A 25,586-nucleotide genomic window follows, 5' to 3' on the forward strand; every position below is an offset into this window, starting at 1 on the left:
AACCTTCCCTTAAACTTTGTGTGTGGGTTCTTTTTTCCTACTTGATGACCTTTAAAAGCATAGAAAAAATAAAATGAAATAACCTCTAGGAGGGGTTCTTCTATCAGGGGGTGCATAAATATATGGGAGAGAAATAACCATCTTGACGCCGAACGCATATCTCCGCTTTGCCCTTTTGGTCATTGTGTCCTTCACGTATACTTACTGCACATACAGTATAAAAAAAAGTTTAAAAGGTCTTTCTCCCCACCATCGCAAGGGAACAAACAAGAGGGGGCTTCTAAAAATAGGATCCTAAAAATCTCTTCTGACAGGTATTTCTTTAGTAAAAGCACCTTCTCTCTCTCCACTTTCAGCATTCAATACCTTCTGCTTGTGCTGATCGGTCAGACATTTCAAGTTTGGTTTGGATATTAATTCTTTTGTGGGAGAGAAAAGCTGAGTAAGTATTCTTCCATCTATTACCCCAACTCAAATATATTTCTCGTATTATTTCAGTTTTGATTTACTTCAATATTATGTCCATATATTTTTATATTAGTTTAGAAAGTGATTTGTTGAGAAACCACAGATCTTGGTATCCTGTGGTCTATCAACTACTCTTCACGACCCCGTGCATGTTGTATAATATGTGGAATTTGTACGAGAAATATCTTGTTTCTTCGGATAAATATGTACAGGCATTCCTCGCTCTACGCTATTAATTAGTTCCACAAAATCATCGCGTGAAGTGAGTTGAATTCAACACGGGTAAGAACATAGGATTGAGATTTGCTTCAGAGAAAGATATAAAAATATACCAACTTCCAGCAGCAAAATAAGTTTTTTAATGAATTGAATTCAAACTTTTACATAAATCTCGTAAATTAAAGCTATATGAAGGAATTCAATTAATCCTTTTACTTCTCTGTCTTCAGTAGGTACTTCCGATTAATTTTAGTGTGAATGTTGATGTTTTCTTTTCAGAAGAGCCTGGTATGATCGGCTGATAACTTTCTTAATGAAACAAGTCGATATTCAGGTCACAAACTGCATTCTTCATCTCTATGAAAACTTCAGTGGCAAGAGAATTGCCATAGAATTATGAATATACTTCGCAAATACAATTCTAGTTTCATTAGGTTTTTTTCCTTTGATTAAAATTCTGATAGTTAATGATTAAAATTCTGATAGTTAATGATTCAAATTCTGATAGTTAATGATTCAAATTCTGATAGTCAATGTTATCAATAAATGTTGATTAGTGAGATTTGGTGAACTGGATTTAAACTTTTTTTCCCACATCTTTCTCATCCAAATCATAAAATCTAAAGGATTTTGTCATTTTGACTGCATCACATATCTTAAATTTGCAAGTCCATTTTCAGGATGAACATCAAAACTCCAGGCTAAATTTCACAGGTTACGATTTCTAAAATCAAATATTCAAAATCGCGTTATAGAGAAATCGCGTAAAGTGATATCACGTAAAACGAGGGATACCTGTATGTGAAAATTCGGTTCAAATTGTGTGGGAAGTAATTAGTGATGACCAGGAAAAAGATATGATTCTTTGAAGTTTATTAAGCAAACACATAATTAATTTGCCTCATCACTGCTAGTTTAAGTTATTTGATTTTATTGGAACTTATAGCAAATTCCCAAAAGTGATATCCATGAAATAGAGCTATATGATGATGAGAATAAAGCTCTAATTAATCTTATATGAAGCGTAATTTGTTTTAAACATGCATATCTTATTTCCATAGTTAATGTTATTAATAGTTTATTTCATGCTTAGATAGTTGACTAAAAATTAAAAGTAGGGTTGAATTTGACTTGGGGAAGAAAGAATTATTGTAAGAAAAACGCATCTATTCATAATTTGTATTCCATAAGAAATATTCTCAATTCCGTATGAAATTCTTTTCATGTATTTTACAGTAAATTTCAAAGGAACTCTGTGGTAGTATCAACATTTTTAAAAACCATCTTGCATAGTTTTAAAAAATATGAGCTTTCCTTATACGACTGCACTTTATACAGAGTGCATAGCTAACACATTGCACCGCAATTTGCTGGCGAACCGTTGATCCTAGAGGCATACTTTCGATTAGAAAAAGTATCCAGATAACGTGTAGACCTTAGAGGTTCGTAATTAATAATTAAGATTGCGCGTAATTAAGATTAATACTGCAAATGATTGTATAGCTATTAAAATAAAAAACTAACATTTTAAATGGACACCCTGTCCTCAAAAACCCAATTAGAAAGTTGTTGCGCTGTCTCTCTTGATGCCAACAAAAATATTTCCACGTTTCTAAGTGCAATATTTGCTGAAATATTTTTGAATTCAAATATCGGAAAAAAGTTGGGAAAAAGACAGCATAAATAAGAAAAAAAACCATTTTCCGTTACTTTATACTGTATTTTCCAACTTTTCTCCGTTTTTGAATTCAAATATTCCACTGAATATTGTACTTAGAAACAAGGAATTTCTGTTGTTGGCCTCAGAAAAGATAGGGCAATAATTTTCTAATTCGGTTTTTGAGCACAGGGTGTCAGTGTAAAAAGTTAATTTTTTTTTCCATTTGTTAACTATACAACCCCTTGCAATATGAATGACGTATCTGAGGTCCACACGTTATTTGAATCCTTCTTCTAATTGGAGAAGTACAGATATCTCTAGAATCAACGGTTCGCCAGTGAATTGCGGTGCAAGCTGCTAGCTATGCACCTTGTATAGCCCAGAGTGGAGATTTAAGGAAGTTTTGACGCTTGTGACACCCTTGGGAACTTAAAATATCTCGCTGCACTCCGGCTTAATTCCGAGGCACTTTGATGGCACCTTAAATTAGCGGGACACATTGGTTGAAAATTGAACTCCATCACTAAGCTCAGTGTAATTAAAAATCTGAAATACTTCGTGGCATGGCCACACCGATTTTCTAGTACATCTTGGAATCGCTACTGCCATATTATTGTAACCATTTTGAACTGCCTATATACGGCATATGTTAAGGTAAACCTGACAAATCCTATGATTGTGTATAATCATAGGTTATTTTGGCAATTTTGATAAATTTTGTTGTTGTATTTCGAATTTTTATTACATTTACGGGTGATTATGTATGACTCCAGTTCGTGTTGGTGGTTCGTGATATGATAAATCACCAATGTGAATTTGATTCACTATATTTAACAACAATTAATTGTAATTTGACCGGAATTATGCTTAAACTTCATTTGATATATAATGTTGGTTTTGTTTGACATGTTGATACATGTGAAGGAAACCAACCTGAAAATTGCTGATAATAACTTTTATCTTTTTGATAATTATTTTAATTTAATTTAATTTTCGTGGCAAAATACATGGGGTACATCAAAACTTACTGATTCCATTCGGGAATTATGCATAATCTCCAGTAAATGTGATAAATGTAGTGAAATATATCAAATTTACAAAGACACGATTTGCGATTATTTACAACAACAGGCGATTACGCATATTTACCCATTTTACATTTTTACCGTAACATATATATACTTACGTATTTGACCTTTTCCTCTTCTACGCCGGATCTCGTCCGACATATTTTTTCTTACGCGTACACTTCACAATTTAGGTCTATTGGACCCCCTAATTATTTTATGAAACTAATAGCAATAATAAAATCGTCAGATGAGATCACAATTATGAATTTAAAATTTTAATACTTAAGATTATTACATTTAATTTCCCAAAATCTTCCTGCTGAAAATAAAAGCGAGTTGTGGGCAGTATCCTCATCAAACCTGAGCCAAAACTGACAATGAAAAAAAAATTTTGATTGACTTGTATTTGGGGTGTCAATATTCCCTATAAAAAGAAAAAAAATCAATTAATTAGTTTGGATCGAACTACTGGTTACTAAGGTTACTAAGACCATTTCAGTTAGGTACCGTTACGCATACCTCAAGTCTTAACTTGAAACAAAAATCATTGAAGACCATTTAAAATCGTTAAAAATTAGGTACATCTATGCGTACCTCTGGAGTGAAGATGTTGTTGGCAGGAAAATAAGGAAGGTATAAAATTATTTTCGTGTAAGTAACCATGTACGTAGACACGGATGGGAATCCTTTAACGAGGATTACGGTGAAATGAAAAAAAACAAACTTTTAGGCCGGCATTACACACACTATAAAAATTTTAGAAAAGTACTTTTATAAAACTTGAAAAATGCAACCAATAAGCGTATCATTTGAGCGAATGTAACTAATACACATATTAGTTGTTTTTTTTTCAAGTTTTGTAAAAGAACTTTCTAAAACTTTTATAGTGCAATGATGGCCTTAGAAAAACATGAACCTAATCACATAATTAAAATACAGTATGCATGACATATAGTATACAAAGTGATTCCATAATTCTCGTTTGCCGCATTTTACTGACGAATCTTTGATCTTAGAGGCATACAAGAATAAGAAAAAGTATTCAAATAACGTGTAGAATTCAGATACGTCTTTCATGTTGCAAGGAGGTGCAACATGAGGGGTATAGTTATGCGGTATAGTTATTAAAAAAATAACTTTTTTATGCGGACACCCTGTCCTCAAAAACCTAATTAGAAGGTTGTTGCGCTGTCTCTCCTGTGTGTGAGGCCAACAAAAAATTCCGCGTTTCTAAGTGCAATATTGGCTGAGATATTTGAATTCATAAAACGAAGAAAAATTAGGAAAGTTAGGACCAACATTAACTAACGGATAACGTTCCCTCATTTATGCCGTTTTTTCCCCAACTTTTCACTGATCTTTTAATTCAAAAAAATATCTCAGCAAATATTTCACTTAGAAACGTGGAATTTTTTGTTGTCCTCAGGAAAGGCAGGGCAAGAACTTTCTAATTGGGTTTTTAGGACAGGTGTCCGTATAAAAAGTTAATTTTAATACTTTAATAACTATATAACCCCTTGCAACATGAATGACGTATATTTGAGTTTTACACGTTATTTGGATACTTTTTCTAATTGGAAGTATGCCTCTCTAGATCATAGTCTCCCAAACTTTTTGTTCCATCTCGCCCCCTTCATCAGAAATTTTTTCCTCTCATCGCCCCTCAACTCAAGTAAACCCATAGGATCCTATGTTAAATCAGTATATTTTATCGCCCCCTTGGACCATTCCATCGCCCACCAGGAGGCGATATTGCCCACTTTGGGAAACACTGCTCTAGATCATAGTTTCCCAACCTTTTTTCTCCCATCGCCCCCCAACTCAATCTAACCCATAGGATCCTATGTTATACCCGTAGCTTCTACAGCCCCCTGGAACATTCCATCGTCCCCAAGGAGGCGTAACGCCCACGTTGGGAATCACTGCTCTAGATCAACGGTTCACCAGTAAAATGCGGCTAGCGGAATTATGGAATCACCCCGTGAATAAAAAATAGTGTAAAAGTGGCTATGTACAAACTTTAATCTAAGCAAGTGCAGACCATCACTACGTTAAGAAGATTATGCTTTCTATTAAATTTTGAAAATGGCTTTATCAAAAAGGTGGTAATTTGCAAACAGCAGAACTTATGAATGCTTATATGAACTGTGGTAAAAGCGTATCTTGAGCGAATCGTTTGAAAACCCGAATTCCAATACGTATTCTTACTTGTTTCTAGTTTTAGAAGAGATTCCCAGCTATATTTGAGGCTGGAGAGACTCTTGAATACCACGAATAAATTATAACCTCTTAGTTTATAAATTTGGTCATTTGAATGAACAACAGGGTACAGAGATTGTGCTTAAGATGTGGTAAATTTATTTGGGGCCAAATTTGATTAACCTTTTAAGCGGCCAGCAGAAATCACTAAACTCCCTTCAAAATGTTGTCTTTTTTTTTAATGAAGTAGGCTTTCTTCCGATTTTTAACAGGTGAAAACTAAGGAGTATAGGAATAAGAATTTAATTGAGAAATCAACTTTTTTTTCACAAAATATCTGGATTGTCAATGCTAAAATAAGAGACTTTTAAGGAGGAGAGATATCTTGTCAAAGTCGCTTAAAGGGTTAAGGCCTTTTTATCAGTGTTTTCATTAAAGTGTCGATTGGTGAGTAATTTTGCATGTTAAGTATAATTTAGGGATGGATGCTAACCAGAGAATGAGAGCTGATCCCATAATATGTCAGTGACGTGCAATAAATATAATCAGCAAGACAACGATTATTGATTTTCCTCGACACTTTATCCAAGTTTTATGGGAATGTTTGCTTGTTTGAAAACTGCAAAAAGAGCGATAATATTATAATGTTAAAAATTTTTACCAAAAAAAATGAAAATTTATTATATACATATTTTACATAAATATGTTAATATTACAAAATTTTACATAAATTTTATCCCATTATTTGACAGATTCCGAAAATGTTATATTTATTTTATTTTTCTTTCACATTATTGATTGATTTTTATTATTATTATTTTATTGACGCAAATTCACCAGTAAGGAAATTACCATGATTGTGATGGTAGCGCAGGAAATCACCAGAATCATTCGGCAAATTTCTTTGATTTCTAATAAACGTTAAAAAAAGCCTAAGTGAACCGATATCCTGCTTCACAGTATATAAATGCCAACAGAATCTGATCAATTACAGTACACTAGTAAGAATGCATTTGGTATATAACAGAGAACAGAGTTCCGATACTTGCGTCAAAATGAGGGATCAGGGTAAACGCGTATAGTTTGACGTTAACTTAAAGTACTTATTCACACCCTGTTAATACAAATGATTTGGGTTCGTAAAGTAGAAGGAAAGAGAAACAGGGTTTTTTTTTGATAAATAGTGTTAATCGTGATACAGTCATACTACTTGGTTCAGAATAATGACAGGTATATATACATAATTTGTATTTATAAACTTACTAACAATTTATGAATTTTACTTGTTTTAGAAACTTAAAATTTTGGAAAATTGTAACTGAGATCAGGACAATAAAACCATGAATTTTTAAGGGAACTTGAACTGATTCGAGTGCAATGATTTTGTAATTTCTGTATGTGTGGAAACATTATTATATATATATTGTATACATCTACGTATCTACAGGTGGGTTAATTTATTTCGATTTTTTTTTTTCGTAGACTATGCACCCGGAAATGTGCTACATACATTTCTGCCTTCTGATGATTGGAGCTGTACATTCCAGTGAACCCGGTAAATATGTGAATGGATTTATTTTAATCAAAATAATCATTTTTACGATCTTCATCATTGATGAAGGTGAATGTATTGTTTGATTGTATACGTTTATTTTTTTTTATCATTTTCCGTAATTTAAACTGATTAAAAATCATATAACTATGTCATAGAACAGCGTTTCTCAACATATGGTCCACGAAGATGGAACACATATAAGGCAGACTTGAAAATTTAATTTTTAACATAATGCCACTATGAGGTTGATGTCACTCTCCGCTATCCATACAAAGGTTTTTAACAGCTGGGTTATGCGAAGATATATTTTGGAAAAAGAAAAAATACGACGCGTAATTACAATCCCTACTTACTTAGTAAGACAGGAAGCATTAGCACGCCGGTGATTGGTTACTGCGAGCAAAAAAGCTAGCAAGACATCACGAGAGGCGGAGTTTTGGGTGAAACTGAATTTCAAAGTTCATTAACGAAAAATGAAAGCATTTTTTATTGAATCAGTAAATGATAGCTAGGCCCAGCTTCGCGAGCCATTATTATTGTCGTCTCGATGCACGTGAACCGCATTTAATTAAATCAGAAACAAAAATTGAAACAATTTTTTAGTAATTCAGTGACAGCAAAGATTTAAGGATGGGTAAAAAAAATTGTACGAGTTTCAGACCGAATCGAACACACAAGCTTCGGTACGTGAGTTTCCTACTATAGCGATTATTCCAACGATGGATGCCGGATTCAAGCACAATTAAATGTATCTATTGTTAAACGTCGCCTGCAAAAATTTCACCATGTGACGTAATGATTCATCACTCATTTCGGCCAATCACGATGCGCTAAATTTCTACAATGTAGCTAAAAATGTAGGGATTGTTTATAAGTGGTCCGAGACCGTCCATTCATGGTCCCGTTCAGTGCAGACGAGCTCCAAGGAAAGTTCGAGATTTTCGTTGCCTTTGTAGTCTAGGATGTTCACCTGGAAAATGAAAGGACGTGGATTCGATTCCCTGCAGGGGCACAGTTGAGTTTTCTCTCTTTCCAAAATATATCTTCGCATCAGCCAGCTGTTAAAAACCTTTATGCCACTCTCCGCTGTATACCACAAATATTAGTAATATTTCAGACATTTTACTGTTCCTTGGTTTCACGCTGTCATAGAAGACTTTCTATTGCCTAGAAGCATGGCTCCCCACAAGGGTGGGGTCGACAGGGCTCCAGCCCTGGGGGGGGGCCTGGGACAATTAATATCGTTTTTTTCATGCTATAAATTTACTGTAAAATGACCCGTAAAATGTCTGGCTTATGTTTTGACCCGCCCATGATCCCAGTCCGAGGGGGCCATACTTTAACCCCCGGCTGGTGCAGTGGTAACATGGTCTCATGGTCTTCCACCATGAAGGTTGCCGTCAATGTCCACGGGTTCGAATCCGGCGAAGAACATCAGAAACAAGTTCCTTACCTACCGAGTCTGGGGTGACTACCGATATAGACGGTGCCTTCATTTCTTACCCAACTCCACTGGTTGGAAATTACCGTATGGCGATATATGACCGGAGTTGGTGTGCGGTAAATTAGACTGCGTGGCCCCACTCCGATAAATCATGGGGAGCCATTCTAGAGGATCGTGATATTCTTATCGTTTCTTCTAAAATTTCCACTTTACTCTAATAAACACTCAATACCTCTTAGATAGCTTAAAATACGTGATATCCAGGAGGAATTGCTTTTATTCCTCCGGTGTGAAAGAGTTCCGAAATCTGTGGCTGAATCATTACTCCTAAATTTTTATATCTAAAAAGATTTGTAGTACTGTATTTCTGTTTTTGAACTTATTGGGGTCTATAGCAGTGGTTCTCAACCTTTAGAAGCCCGCGGTCCGGTAAATTTCTTTTGCGCAAGTGTGAAAGGCTCAGTCATACACATAATAACGAGAAATTAATGGGAAAAATGAAACTGCGAATCACTCACGGCCCGGTGTGACTTGTGTTACAGTCTGGTACTGTGCCCTAACACTAGTCACATCAGACCGTGAGTGATTCGTGGTTCCATTTTTCCCATTAGAGGCCTTTCACACGGAGCGGATGCAGACGCGGGTCCGGAAGAAGTTTTAACAATTGGGATATACTGAGACTTTCAGACGAGCCGAAATATCTCCGCACCTAGGAAATGTTCATGCGGGTCCGGACGTCGTCCGCATGTGTCAAAATCTAAGTGCGGGCTCCGCATATGCACATAGAAGTTTTGACAATTGGGTTATTCGGGGCTATTCACACGATGCGGATGCGGAGCGAATTCGTCCGCATCTTTGGCTACTTTTTTAAAGATGGTTTTGCACGGAATTTTTTTAATTATTTGCCATAAAAACACCATATGAAGGTACCTGTTCATCAATAAGATGTACCCACATACGTCTATCCCTCCGGTTCCTTCTGAGATAAGGAGATATAGCAACTTTAACTGCCTTATGTTCATACTTTACAATTTTATCCAATAAAACCTGCCAACAACGGCCACTGACGGAACTAAAATAATAAGCCGTTCTGCTCATTACGAATATTTAATTGACTAAATACTTTAATAACTTTTAAATTTAATTTAAAAATTTAAATTTTTTTCTTTTTAAATTTTTAAAATTATTTAAAAAATAAATATTTGAAATATTATTTTAAATATTTATTATTTTTTTAATTTTTAATCTTTTAATTTTTTTAAACTTAAAAAAAAATACTTTTATTAAACAATGTTATCCACGTACGGTGTTCACTCAGGGCCAGATTAAGACGTTTGAAGACCCTAGCACTTGGATGTTTTTGGTGGTTCCCCCGAAACCTACAAGTTTATTTTACTCGATATTCAGTCTATAAACTGAAAAAAAATGAAATTTTATATTTCAGAAATGACTAATCTAAGGATGGGATTTCACTATAAAAAGTTTATGAAAGTTATTTTATAAAACTTGAAAAAAGCAACTAATAAATTTATTAGTGGCTTTTTTTAAAAGAATTACTATAAACTTTTTATAGTGCAATCTGGACTTAAGGCCGGGATTATACTATAAAGTTTTATAAAAGCACTTTTATAAAACTTGAAAAATGTAACCAATAAACACATCTGTTACATTCGAGCGAACTTAACTGATTCGCCTATTGGTTGCATTTTTCAAGTTTTATAAACGAACTTTTATAGTGTAATTCCGGTCTAAGACAGAATTGTGATGTGAATATTTCTAAGCACAGACATTTTGAAAGTCTCCACCCCTCCCCTTTTTGCTACTTGCAAATTCTTTGATATCTCCTGAAATTTTTTTTTTTTGGAACATCGACTGTTTTGGATGTTTTTGGATTTGATTTTTCGAACATTGGATGTTTTTGGAATTTTTCTTTCATATTTTTCCGAAAACACAGATTTTTTTTCAAAATATTTTGAAAATATTTTAAGACATTTTCTCCCATCGACTACTTGTGAGGATCGGAATGAAGACATCTTTGGACCCATATTCTAAGGGACTCTAGACTAAACCACCAAAGAATGCCTCTAGGCTGCCTATGGGCACTGAATCAGGGGTGAAGGAAAAAATAATTACAAAAATTGCGAAAAAATAGTTTTTATGCACGAATTTCAAGGACCCGCGTCCACATCCGCATCCGCGTCTGCTCCGTGTGAAAAAGGGGCCTTAATCTCTCGTTATATGTGTATGACTGGGACTTTCACGCAAAAGAGATTTACCGGGTCGCGGGTTTCCAAAGGTTGAGAACCACTGGTCGTCTGTCGATGATCATGTGATTACGTTCTCAATTAAATTTTTTTTTTCACTATTCTTGTATATACTTTACTGTATTTTCAGTCAATGGATTTTTTATTTATTTTTCCGGTGACAGCGGTATGGAATAAAATACTTCGAGGAGTACCAGGAATGGACTTTCCAGTGTTTAATAGTATACCACCAACAACATTCCAATGTCCGGAAGATGATACATACGGTACCAGATATTTTGCTGATCCTGAAACCGGTTGCCAGGTAATCAAGCGCAGACCATATTTTTATTTTAGATTTCTTGGTGTCTTGTAAAATAAATTACACACTGAAAAAAATCGTTATAATTGAGATGTAAACTATTAGTTACAGTTACAGATATGAAATAACTGTCATTTATGTGATTGTAGCAATTCAACTTCACTCATTTGCGCGGTAAGCAAAACCGATCTTGATATACATACCTTACGTTGAAGTTAAAAATTGCGACAATTTAAAAAACCATTATTTCCAGAAAATGTTTTCAAAGTACCATCCATTTTATATTAATAATACGAAACATTTAGTTGAAATTCTAACAAAATAAACTTTGTTGGAAATACTTTTTTTTCAACTTCATATCAGCAAGAAGTAGGAAGATTCAGGATGATTGGAAAAAAATCACTGAAAGTAAAAATTATTATACATACCTAGACAGGGTGCCCCGTAAGTGCTAATGCGGCCTTTATCTCATCAACTGTTCGTTGTGGAGGTATAGTTTCAATTTAAAAAATACTCAAAAATTTCCCTATAACAGTTTTGAGTGTGAAAATACAGTGTGTCACAAAATGAAAATCTACAGTTTTATACGGTCCCTTGTCCTTCCAATTAGAAAGTTGTTGCCCCGTCTTTAATGTTTAAAGATATTCGAATTAAAAAATGTGAGAAAAGTTGGGAAAGGAGTTGTTGTTCGCTACTTTTTCCTGTCATTTCCCAACTTTGTATTAAAATATCTCAGTGAATATTGCAGTCAAAAACATGGGATTTTTTGTTGGGCTCAGAAAAGACAGGGCAAGAATTTTCTAATTGGAAGTTAGAGGACAAAGAGACAGTATAAAAATTTAGTGTTGCTGAGGGTATCGTCCCTAGGGATTGGAAGCTTACGAATGTTGTTCCGATATTTAAAAAGGGTAGTAGAAGCGCTGTGTCTAATTATCGTCCAGTGAGTTTGACGAGCTCCCTCTCGAAAATTTTTGGAATTATTATCAAAAGGCAATTGGTAAAGTGGATAGACGAGAATAATTTATTGTCGGATAATCAGCATGGGTTCAGGAAGGGGAAGTCATGTGTAACTAACCTCCTTTGGTTCTATGACTACGTGACCACAAGCGTACGCAGAATTTTCTGAAGGGGGGTTTAATTTTTTTTTCTCAAGAGGGGTTTACATTTTGTTCTGCAAAATAACACTATAATCTCGGCTTGAGGGGGGGGGGGTTAGAACACCCCCCCCCCTGCGTATGCCAATGTACGTGACTAAGGCTTTGGGTAAGGGCAAAAATGTAGATATTGTTTACCTTGATTTCCAGAAGGAATTCGATCGGGTCCAACACGGTAAACTCTTGAAGTGTTTACACGAGATTGGGATTGGGGGCAACTTGCTGAATTGGATAGAATCGTGCTTAAGAGATAGGTCACAACGAGTTATGGTGAACGGGGACTTCTCCGATTGGACAGGCGTCACATCAGGGTATCGATGGGATTACTAGCAAATTCGCAGATGATGTGAAGCTAATGGGGGTAATCGGAAATCAATGCGATAGGGAGTTGCTCCAGAACAACTTGAACAGGATTGCAGAATGGGCAAATGAATGGAGCATGACGTTTAGCGTTGATAAGTGCATGGTCGTTCATTTTGGTTCGAACAACCCACGGTTCTCTTACGGGTTGAATGGTGTCCCTATCCCGAATGCAAGTAGGGTCACCGATTTGGAAATTCTCATTGACGAGGAGCTTAGGTTTTCTGAACATTGTTCAGCGGTGGTCAAAAAGAGAACAGAATGCTCGGTTTCATTTTCAAAAAGGTCTCTTCGATTTCTCCTAAAGACATTCTTCCGTTTTTCCGAGGCTTAGTTCGTCTTGGACTGTAGTATGGTGTAAGATTTTGGAGACCATATCTACAGAGGGACATAGACTTGGTTGAAGGGATGCAGAGAAGAGCTAAGCGTATCCTTGTTGGCACACGGAGCTTGAGTAATGAAGAGAGACTTCATTTTTTGAATATGTTTACATTGGATGAACGCAGGTGTCGAGGATATATGATCGAAGTGTTCAAAATTTTCAACGGGATGGATAGGACGGACCATGAACTTTTAGTATACTGCCAATCGACTGCTTTTGCAAGGGGACACCAGTATCGATTGGTAAGGGACAATTCTAGGTTGTACTGTTACAGGGAATTTGTCTCTAATAGGGTTGCTAATAAATGGAATAGCTTACCTATAGTAAATTCTAACAAAATTGACACGTTTAAAAAAAAAATACGATAAACTTGTTGGGGTAAATCGAGAAGCTATGCGTACTTAGATAAAACAACCGTAAATATATTTTATGGAATTGTATAATATTATAATATTTTATCATGTATATATAGTTTTTATAATTGCATTTTTGATTGGGTTGCTGTATTTTAGAAGTATATGACATCCATATTTGTTATGGACATCTTTTTCTCAGCCACCTCGTTGGGCATTTTGCCTGTTGTGGTGTTGTATTTGTATTTAGAATTTTTTATTTTGTGACACACTGTATTCTATCTTATTACTGGTACAGGGTAATTTTTGCACGCCTTTTGAGCATTTTTTATGTTGGAATCATACTTCTACGACAGGTGGTTGATGAGATAAATGCCGCATTAGCACTTACAGGACACCCTGTATAGTAGAATCATGGCCCCAGGGCCAAGGACGATTCTCATCATTTTTCATTTTTCTAAGCTATAAATTTACTATAGAGGGTCCCGTGAACAGTCTGGTCTGATGGCCAGATAAAGGTCACAGCCTAGGGTCCTTGCTCCAGGATGTAGGGACCATGAGTAAAATGTTGACCCCACATTTAGCTTGAATAACAGTACCAAACGTCGTAGTAATGATTCAATCAGGTGCTGTAAATGAGATTTTGCTATTGCCGTCCAGGAATTCAGAAATGACTGTCACCACGCATCCAGAAAGCCTGGTGATTGGTGAGCAAGAAGTGAGCATATTTCCATTAGATCTAGTGATTCTCAAGTCAGTGATTCTCAAAATTTTTCACCTACGGCAACCTTTCCCCTAGTCATAGTTTATTTGAGGCGCCGCAGAATGATCCTGAAGCCAGTTGTCAGTTATTGGGGTAGGGCATTGAAAACAGCGTTTTCATTCAGAAAAAAAAATGTCCTAAAAGCTGAGAGATGAAATAAATCTAATGAAGCATCTTTCCCCGGCTCAACCAGTGTACTTCTGTACAATAAATAACGTCATCATGCTCAGCTTCCAAATCCTCTAAGAATTTTTGAAACTGTCTATGGTTAAGCCTTTTGGATCGAATGAAGTTAACCGCTATCAATGCAACAGACATTACATGTTCAAAGTTGAAGAAAAACTTTCTGCACAAGTTTTTCTGGTGTATGGTGTAGTGGAAAGCCATCATCTTCGTATTTCCTCATATTTCAGCGCATCTGATGACTTTATCAATGTGATTACCTCTGTCTTCTGACCTATCATAGAGGGAGGACAGTTCAGCTTCGATTTCAGTTCATTGACTTTTTACTTCGAAAATGTCCCTCTAATCCAGAATACTTCTCACTATGCTTGATATCGTAATTTCTCTTAATATTGTATTATTTCTTCATGGCTACGCTCTCATTGCAAATGAGACAAACTGCTTCAGCTTTCTGTTCGACGAAAAAATAAAGGGATGACCACTTTTCTTGGAAAAATCTCACTTTTTCTTCAACTTTCTTTTTTCCGCTATCATGGTTCGCCATCATGCACTCATTTAAAGACTAAAAGGCTTCTGACAAAAGGCTTCAAAGACCAAAAACACAAGTAAATTAACTGTACCAATATTGTACAAATCCCTTCTTCCAACCAATCAAGATGCATGCATCCACTTGCTCCTTTCCCAACCATGCACCCGAGAAATACGATACCATGGAAATTCCGTTCATTTCTGCTTTCTCCCACTGAAGGAGGATGGGATGTACTCGAAGTTATTTATGATGAAGAAGTGTATGAATACTATACACTGTGATCAGCCTGTGCTTGCCTAAAAGTCTGTATGAAGCTGGGTGACTTTTTTGCCGAAATCTTCGTTTTACCCTATTTTTGAATGATATTGCGTCAATCGATTGAAATGTTTTAGCGGCATGGGTGGAGATACGGGGGGGGGGGGGGGCATTCCCCCCAGCGTCAAATTGGAAGTTGACTAATCTAATGTATATATGCATATATGAATTGACATAATCATCATCGTGCCCCCCACCAGAAATAATGACCGTGCCCCCCCCCCAGACTTCCAAGTCTATCTCCGCCTATGTTTGGCGGGTCACAGGTTGAAGACCCCTATCCTAGGCCACTAGACTACAGAGGCAACGAATGTCTCAACCTTTCCTTGGAGCTCGTGTGCACTGAACGGGACAGTAAATGGACGGTCGGACCTAACTCAGGCCAAAGCTCACAATTACTGACAATGCCACCAGATGGCGATTCCATTACTTTCTCTTTCCACTTTTTACAGGTTCACGGACATCCAGGTGACATTATATCACTCAATCGCTAACTTCCCGCACAAACTTTTTCTTCCATCACAAGAGGTACGATGGATGCTGAGGATTTCCAAGAAAATACTCCTCAAACTGTCACACAACCACTTGCAAGAGAAATACCTCTTTTTATGGAGTTTTTACCACACGTGCTATCCGACCAGATAACACATTTGATACCACATGAAACGGTATTTTGCAAACTAAATCCTCAAATCAAGAAATTTTCTGGCTATTATGCCGAGGTGAACATGGGAAAGAAAAGATGGTTGTATCTCCGCCGCAAATCTTGGACTTCTTGCAAAACGGGCAAGCTATCTCTATCGCCTCATAGTTGTGTGTCTTGTGATCGACATAAGGAAGCGAGAGAGATATGAACGTGTCTGCTACGATATTTCGCTTTGGTAGGGTACGGTGTGAATAGTCTTTGCGTATAGCGTTCATAAGTGCATGTTCGCTCATTTCGGTTCGAGCAACCCACGTTTCACTTACGAGTTGAACGGTGGTGCCATTCCGGATGCAACTATGATCACCGATTTTGGAATCCTTATTGACTAGCGGCTTATGTTTTCCGACCAATTCTTCAGCAGTGGTTAAAAAACGTATAGAATGTTCGGTTTCACATTCTCCAAAATGTCTCTTCGCGTTCTCCCAAAGTGATCCTTCCACTTTTCCGGGGCCTAGTTTGCTCTGGAATACAAATACAAATACAAATACAACACCACAACAGGCAAAATGCCCAACGAGGTGGCTGATAAAAAGATGCCCATAAAAATATGGTTGTCATATGTTTCAAAAATACAGCAACCCAATTAAAAATGCAATTAACACAAATTACAAACAATATATACACATGATAAAATATTATACAATGCCCATAAAGAATACTTATGGTTGTCTTATTCTAAGAATGGATAGCTTCCCGATTTACCCCAACATGTTTATCGTATTTCTTTTTAAACGTGTCAATTGTGTTACAATTTACTACCTCCGGGGGTAAGCTATTCCATTTATTAACAACCCTATTGGAGAAAAATTCCCTGCGACACCATAACCTTGCATTGTCCCTCACCAATCGATACTGGTGTCCCCTTGTAAAAGCAGTCGATTGGCGGTGTACTAAAAGTTCATGGTCCATCCTATCCATCCCATTGAAAATTTTGAACACTTCGATCATATCTCCTCGACACCTGCGTTCATCCAATGTAAACATATTCAAAAAATGAAGTCTTTCTTCATAACTCAAGCCCTGTGTGCCAATAAGGACACGCGTAGCTCTTCTCTGCACCCCTTCAACCAAGTCTATGTCCCTCTGTAGGTATGGTCTCCAAAACCTTACAGCATACTCCAGTCCAGGACGAACCAAGCCTCGAAAAAGCGGAAGAATGACTTTAGGAGAACGCGAAGAGACCTTTTTGAAAATGAGACCAAGCATTCTATTCGATTTTTTGACAACCGCTGAACAATGTTCAGAAAACTTAAGTCGCTCGTCAATGAGAATTCCCAAATCGGTGACTCTAGTTGTATCCGGGATAGTGACACCATTCAACTCGTAAGAGAACCGTGGGTTGTTCGAACCAAAATGAGCGACCATGCACTTATCTACGCTAAACGTCATGCTCCATTCATTTGCCCATGCTGCAATCTTGTTTAAGTTGGTCTGGAGCAACTCCCTATCGCTTTCATTCCCGATTACCCCCATTAGCTTCACATCATCTGCGAATTTGCTAGTAATTCCATCGATACCCTGATCGAGTTTATCGATAAAAAGTGAAAAAAGTATGGGGCCAAGGACACTTCCCTGAGGAACTCCACTTGTGACGTCTGTCCAACCAGAGAATTCCCCGTTCACCATAACTCGTTGCGACCTATCTCTTAACCACGATTCTATCCAATTCAGCAAGTTGCCCCCTATTCCAATCTCGTGTAAACGCTTCAGGAGTTTGCCATGTTGGACCCGATCGAATGCCTTCTGGAAATCAAGGTAAACCACGTCGACATTTTCGCTCTTACCCAAAGCCTTAGTCACGTAATCATAGAAGCAAAGGAGGTTAGTTACACATGACTTCCCCTTCCTGAACCCATGCTGATTATCCGACAATACATTATTCTCGTCTATCCACTTCACAAACTGCCTTTTGATGATAATTTCCAAAATTTTCGAGAGGGAGCTCGTCAAACTCACTGGACGATAATTAGACACCACTTCTCTACTACCCTTCTTAAATATAGGAACAACGTTAGCCAGTTTCCAATCTCTCGGGACGATACCCTCAGCAACACTACTCCTGTATATCTGTGCGACTGGCCCCAACAATTCATTAGCACCTTCCCTGAGAACCCTGGGATAGATATCATCTGGTCCTGGTGCTTTGCTTGCACATACATTTCTTAGAAGATTTAGGACCTCCACGTCTTCTACTTGAATATTGTTGAGGGTTTTATTACCCCATGCAACACCCGTATATCGAATATCATTATCTCCATTAAAAACCGACGCGAAAAAGTCATTGAAAGCACTACACATGCCTACATTGCTCTCTACTTTTGAGCCTCCTATCGAGAGGGGGCCAACTGTCCCCTTACATCCATTATTGACGTATCGAAAAAATGATTTTGGGTCAGAGCCAATGTTATCTGCCAACCTAGATTCAACTTGCTTTTTACTATCCCTTATCGCTTTCTTCAACAGTCTTCTTTTATCAGTAAACAATGATAGGTCACCTCGTCCACTTTTATACTCTCTGAATGCTCTTTTCTTTTCAAGATAAAGGTTCCGCACGCTATCCGTGAACCATAGAGGGTGTGATGTACAAACACGCTTTTTTCGAACAAAGGGTATGACGTCGTGCAAAACAGAGGACAGCTTCGTACTAAATTCTTCCCATTGACTTACCACCCCTACTGATTCCAACCGGTCTTTGAAAACTTCCGCTAACCTTCTTCGCAAAACATCAAAGTTAGTTCTCCGAAAACAAGGAACCAGTCTTTTGTTATCAACCTTACCCGAGGAAAAGTTACAGAGAAATCTGACGATACGATGATCACTGGAAGAAAACTCTTCCCCCACCGAAACATGTTCAACTAGATCCTCAGAACTAGTAAGAACTAAATCCAAAATAGCAGTACCCCTAGTGGCTTCTGATACATGCTGATACAAAAAATTTTCGAGCACCAACTTAAGAAAGTCTCTTTCATACTGATTTCCAGATGAAAGGTTCTCCCAATCAATACCCGGGTAATTGAAATCCCCTAGTATGAGAACCCTCTTTCGCTTACACATGTAGGAAATTTCATCATGCATTTTGGCGATATAATTTTGATCCCTATTCAGTGGATTGTAACAAACCCCAACAATAAGCTTATGACGTCTTTTGTTCTCAAGTTCAACCCATATGGTTTCAATATCACTTCTCTGCACGTTACACTCTCTAGCCTTCAAACATGATTTCACGTATATCAACACTCCACCCCCTTTCCTATCAGATCTATTTCTCAAAAAAGTATCGTATCCGGAGATGTGTAAGAAAGATTCATCCCCATCGTTTGCCCAAGATTCTGTAATGGCTATAAGATCCAAGTCCTCCACAACTATCATAGTTTCTAAAAAATCTTTCTTGTTACCCAAGCTCCTGGCATTTATTAACACACATTTTAATTTGCCCGGTGGTTTGTTGTCAATCGAGAAGCCATCCAAGTCAGAGGTGGGTAATTCCCCGTCAGTACTGTTGTGATTATCATTAACTAACCCGCATTCCCGACTACGTGGTCTGGGAGTAAAAAACCTGACCTAAGACTATCGTAAACCTCCCAGACCCCTCTCTTATTTAGATGGATCCCATCCGAACGAAGCCACCTATCGGTAAATGCGGGAAGCTCCAAGAACGTGACCCCAAGTGAGGAGCAAATGTCCTTCAGGCCTATATTGAATTGGTGGATCCTACTCCTATATCCCCTACTACCCCTTGGCAGCACTGGAATCACTGCCACATCTGAACCCCCCTCCCTAGCGGATAATAGTAAATCCCGGTATTCTGACAGAGACTCACTAATATTCGCTCCTACCTGATTTGTTCCCACCCACAGAATCACCCGCAAGGGCAACTTTCGGCGATGAAAAACGTCTCGAACGTTGCCAATCTTCCCCCCAGGAAGACAACAGCGCTCGAAACCCCGAAAATCCCTACACACTCGGTTCCCAAGTTCCCTAACCATAGAATCGCCGATGATTAAACCCCTATCACTATCCCCCTCTACCTCATCCACGACCTCCCATTCGCCCTCTAAAATGTCGTTGTTCGTGGAGATTGCTTCTTCATCAATAGGTGGCTCGACGACCAGAGGGTCCGTTATAACCGGACCCTCTAGCACCCTAACTTTTTCCCGTAAAGCTTCGACCTCGTGTTCCAGCCTTTTTCTATCCAAGCACCCTTTACAATTGAAACTATCAGCTACTATACCCCTAGACCAGGGAAACCTCCCGTCGCAAGCTCTACACAACACTAGTCGAGGTCGAGGCATACTAACACTATTGCTAAAGCTAGATAATAATAATAATACTTAACAATACGAAAATGAGAAACGTTAACTGGAAATTAAAATAATGTAAAATACATTACTATGCAAAATATACGTAAGAGATTATACGAAAAAATTACGTAAAGTAGAATGCTCAGCACTAAATCACGAAGAATAAAATAAATATGTATATAAAGAATACAACACCCTCTAAAAAAAGTATTAAGCTACGAAGTACAATTTATACTTATTAGAATTAGCTAACTATCTCAAAACACTAACACTACAACAATAGGCCCAAATGGAAGGAAAACAACGTTATTGAGAGTACCCGGGAAAAAGTATACACTGTTTGCTAACACTAACGTCCAAAAACCTACGAACTTATATCAAAGAAGCGACCGAACCTGGCGAAAAAACAACGACAATGAAATGCGAACGAGAAAAATAAATATAAGTCGATCGAAAATACACAACGAAAATTTAAAAAAAAAAAAATGAGAGCAATATAAAAAAAAAAAAAACCACTTATCTCACAATCCAACGTGCGCTAAAAAAAAAAAAGAAAATCACCGCAGAATATGACCCAACAATAAACAACACGCTAAGTAAAACTCACGAGAACGAAGAAAAACACAAAGAAAGACACAAAATGGCGCACTGGCGTGTCGGTGAGCGGAGCGCGATAATAGCACGATAATATGCGTTAAGTTTTCAAGACTATACTTCTAAAGGAACATTCACTTGGTCGCAGGGGTGCAGAGAAGAGCCAAGTCTACTCTTCATGACGCACGAGGCTTAAGCTATGAAGAGGGACTTTATATTTTGAAAATGTTCACATTGGAAGAGCGCAGGTGTCGGGGAATATGATCGAAGTGTTTTAAATTTTGAACGAGATGAATAAATACAAATACAAATACAAAAACAACTCCACAACAGGCAAAATGCCCAACGAGGTGGCTGAGAAAAAGATGCCCATAAAAATATGGATGTCGTATATTTCAAAAATACAGAAACCCAATTAAAAATGCATTTACAAAAATTATAAACAATATATACATGTGATAAATATCATACAATGCCCAAATTTACTTATACATAGTACTTATGGTTGTCTTATTCTAAGTATGGATAGCTTCTCGATTTACCCCAACATGTTTATCGTATTTATTTTTAAACGTGTCAATTGTGTTACAATTTACTACCTCCGGGGGTAAGCTATTCCATTTATTAATGGACAAATAGACAATGAGTATTAATACGCCGTCAATCGACTGTTTTGACAAAAGGACACCAGTGTCGTTGAGTAAGTGACGATTTCAAGTTCTGGTGTCACAGGGAGTTTTTTCTAATATGGTTGTTGATAAATGGAATAGCTTACCTCCGGTGGTCGTGAGTTCTAACACGATTGACACGTTTAGAAAGAAATTTGATAAACATATTGTGATAAACCGAGAAGCTATCCATACTTGGATGAGAGAACCATTATTTTTTTCTGTTTAATTTTATGGGTGGTGTGTTATATTTTTATCATTGTTATTAGTGTTTTATTGCTCTTATTGGGTTGCTGTATTTTATTATGGTTTAGATATATTTAATATTCATATTTTGTTTATGGGAATTTTTTTTTCAGCCACCTCGTTCAGCATTTTGCCAGTTGTGGCCTTTGTTTTCGTATTTGTATAGGCTTGTCGGTACAACTCCATTAAATGCTGAGGTGATTAGTTGCAAATAACTCTTTCTATTATTTAAAACTATGCGAGATAGCTCGTTCATCTCTAGAATCAATTCCTTGTTATCACCAGAGCTTTCTCTTTAAGCTAAAGTTTTTCCACATCATCCCATATTCATTCGTGCATTTACAAGGGGAGGGGAAACGGTTATAGCTCAGGGCAGCACGTCTAGAAGAGCGGCAAATATGAGTAACGAGTGGTCAAGAAGATTAGATTGAAAGGATGTTGGCAAAACCCCATAAATCCGCTTCTGCACTTAGTCGTAATCAGTAATTGTTTTAGCTTAATGTGCTACATGTGCAACTGTGCACAGGAGTAATAGGAACACCGTTGAAAAAAGTTTAATAATTGCAAAATGATCTTTTAAATACTGTTTCAAAGAACAAAATATGACCATGCAGGAACACGAAGGAAAGTGAAAAAACGGCCCCCGCACATTTTACGATTATTTTGTTTATTAGAAGAAACGGATGTGTATCTACATCGATTAAAACGAAAATACAGTATTAGCCTCACTAGTGCCAGCAGTAATACCCCTCCCTCTTTATTCAGTTATTGTGTTAATCTAGCAAGAGTGGTAATTGTAAACAAAAACTCACCCTGTCACCCAGGGTGAGCATCCATTTTCAAGTCCTCCTTCGTAATTTTTAACAAACAAATAGTAATTTCACCCCCTTCCGGTATGGAGCTCAGGGCATTTTATCCGCCTATGGTCGATCTTCCTATAGTTACGGGCCCTGGATCCAGCTTAAAGCTTGAGGAGAAACGGTCAAACGAAAAAAATTCTATCTACTTTAATGTTTTGCTAATTCATTATTTAATTTTTATTACTATTATTTTTAAATTGAATTAAAAAAACTGAATTAGTCTGAATTATACAGTCGATTCTGTTTATGAAGACACATATTGGTTATTACGATTTTCTCATTCTCTTGAACTTATAATCCAGAATGTGGATCGAAGGTACCACGAGAACTCATTCATTTGAATTTATTTCTTTTTTTATTTGCAGTCACAACACGATACAATTTTACTTTATTCATTACTTCTGTTTCAGAATAATAGTTTTGTAACGTATATTTAAAACTGATAACAATTTTCAAACATATTCTCACAGGTATTTCACCTTTGCTCTGAGGATGGTTTTGAAAGCTTCATTTGCTCGCCGGGGACCCTTTTCAGTGAGAAAAAGAATGCTTGTGATTTCTGGTACAAAGTGAAATGCCCTTCTGTTTCATCAACGCTGGAAAACTTGATTTTGCAACATCGAACACGTTTCGACCGTAGTATGTCCCATAAGCATACTACTAGGCGTCCTTGCCCTGGTGAAAGTACAACATCAACAACTTCCAGACCAACTACAACAACATATAAACCCAAACTTACTACTACACCATGCCCGGGATCGATTCCAACGACCACAACTAAATCTACCACGTTAACTAGTGAACGCCCCTCAACCAAACAGCCATGCTCTTGTAACCAAATGAAAACTTCAACGCAAAGAATCTATATAAGTACTACAGTTCAACCAGAAAAACCTTGCCCCATCCATACCACTACCACTCAGAGCTCGAAAGCTTATGAAAAAACATCATCTACTTCACGCGCATCTACGCCTTACCCAATTCAACCAACACCTTATCCAATTCAATCAACACGTAGTTCCACGAGAAGACCTGAAATACGCACACCAACTGCTGCACCCCGGAAAACAACTCAAGCAAGTACGATCAAACCTAGCACTACTATTAAAAGTAGTACGCCACCATGTGAGAATGACAGAGTTCCAACAACAACCACAACACAAAAGTCCACGACCATCACACCGTGTTCACCTAAAACCTCGACTACCAGTACACCGAAAACAACAACGCAAACATCTACACCATCAGTTCAAACCCGACCTACTTATCCATGTCCATGCAGTCAAACTCCAACCACAGAAAAACCTACAACTACAACAGTATATACTACAAGCACAACATCGCGATATACCAGCATACCTCCATGCAAATGTCCAACAGAACCTTCGGTTGCTGCGAGAAATACTGATAAACAGGAGAACAGACGGTTGGCAACAGAGCCTTCGGCTCCTGTGAAAACTACCCATAGGGAAGACAACAGACAAATGGTAACAGAAGAACCTAAAGCTGCTCCGAGAGCTACTCATAAAAATGACGACAGACAAGTGCCGACAACAGAAACACCCAAGCGAAGGCAGCAAATCGTGAGCAACATTCACGTAAATGTTAACGCTCAGCCTCGTGTGAAAACGAATACATATGTTTTAATTTTACGAGATGGAAATAAAGTCGAACTGGTTCCCGTAGATAATAATGAAACAAGAAAACCAATACAATCATTATTATCAAATCCACAAGTTTCACCCGATACTTCGGATGAATTTCCAGAGGTGTTCGTGGAAGGTGACATAGCTCCGGAAGAATTACAGACTCGAATTTATTCTAAGAGAGATGTTGGTGATAATGAGATGAAAGAACCTGTTGCTGATGAAACGACCACGATGAAATCGGAAGAGCAGAAAACATCTTTAGTCGAATCAGTTCTTTCCAGGGTTCTTAGTCACCTGAGCTCTTTTACATCAAGAAACTTCAACAAAACTAGCCCAACAAGTTCGAATTCGTCATCAAAAATCCCTGTAAGCGACTCACCGACAGTTTCTGACGTAACTAAAGACAAAGGCGGCGTCTTCTCTAGTATATCAGAAGGAATCTCGTCAGCAATGAAAACTGTTACTCCCGTTTTCAGTGGATTTTTACGCAGCGGAGAAAATTTAAGAAAAAAACGTGAAACTGGAGATCTTATCATTCAGCCAAGTAATGGAATTCCAAGACCTCGAGGCTCCGTATTCAACCAATTGCCATCTTCGTACAAAACTCCAGTAAGCTCTTTTCTGCACGAACTGTCTAAGAGAGTCAAGGAACGTGTCCTTCGCACTAACGAAGTCAAACATCAGTAAATTTGCTCACAAAAAAATAATAATAATTATTAAAGACAGAAAGAAAACATCAAAATACGTGTTTTACAGTGAATTTGAACTTTTTTATCTTTACTTTTTTCGGTATATAAGTTAATTAAGAAATCTTAAATGTGCTGCTCACGTGCAAAGTGTTCTAAATTGCTCAAATATCTTTGAATTATTGAATTTTTTTTTCAAAATGTTTTGCACTACATTATATTGTGTTCGTACTTTTCATGTAACATTTTAAGAGGATGTCTCTCCAGGTGTTATTCATTTTCAATAAATATGAATCTTCTCTAACTGATAGTCAATATTCAGTTACGAAATCGTGTTCTTAGAAATTAAATATGTATTAAATATAGTTCAAATACTGTATTCAGTTTCAAATATTTTTCGTATGTTTCGTGTTCTTTATTTTTGATTTCCGTTTCCTAAAACTTTTCATTAGTTAAACTAAATTAAAACTGATATTATAATTTAATTGTAATACATATACTACCATTGTACTATAATTGCATTATACTACTACTTAACATATAATACTGTACAGTGTACACCGTATTACTGAATGAATTGGGGAAATAAATCTACAGGGAAATTAAAAAAATATATATTATCCTATGGATATATAATATACAGAGTGATTCAGAAAA

At 37.1% G+C, this 25,586-nt stretch overlaps 1 protein-coding gene across 1 annotated transcript; it reads left to right on the top strand.

Moving 5' to 3' along the window:
• Positions 1–248: 248 nt before the first annotated feature.
• Positions 249–25,308, top strand: LOC149084831 (uncharacterized). The gene is made up of 4 exons (XM_089232572.1): positions 249–442; positions 7,099–7,171; positions 11,044–11,183; positions 23,065–25,308. Exons 2-4 carry the CDS (start codon positions 7,102–7,104, stop codon positions 24,928–24,930), a joined length of 2,076 nt encoding a protein of 691 aa, XP_089088698.1. The 5' UTR covers positions 249–442; positions 7,099–7,101; the 3' UTR covers positions 24,931–25,308.
• The last annotated feature ends 278 nt before the right edge of the window (positions 25,309–25,586 follow it).

The sequence above is a fragment of the Pholcus phalangioides genome, unplaced genomic scaffold, assembly GCF_987345545.1.
Source record: "Pholcus phalangioides strain wild (caught in Gottingen) unplaced genomic scaffold, Ppha-v1.0 ptg000007l_1, whole genome shotgun sequence".
NCBI classification, from domain to species: Eukaryota; Metazoa; Arthropoda; class Arachnida; order Araneae; family Pholcidae; genus Pholcus; species Pholcus phalangioides.

Excerpts from the sequence above, each read along its gene's own strand:
- LOC149084831 (XM_089232572.1), top strand. The coding sequence starts at position 7,102 with ATGCACCCGGAAATGTGCTACATACATTTCTGCCTTCTGATGATTGGA. Across the intron at positions 7,172-11,043 it reads TGTACATTCCAGTGAACCCG|CGGTATGGAATAAAATACTT; the intron begins GTAAATATGTGA and ends TTCCGGTGACAG. Across the intron at positions 11,184-23,064 it reads ATCCTGAAACCGGTTGCCAG|GTATTTCACCTTTGCTCTGA; the intron begins GTAATCAAGCGC and ends ATATTCTCACAG.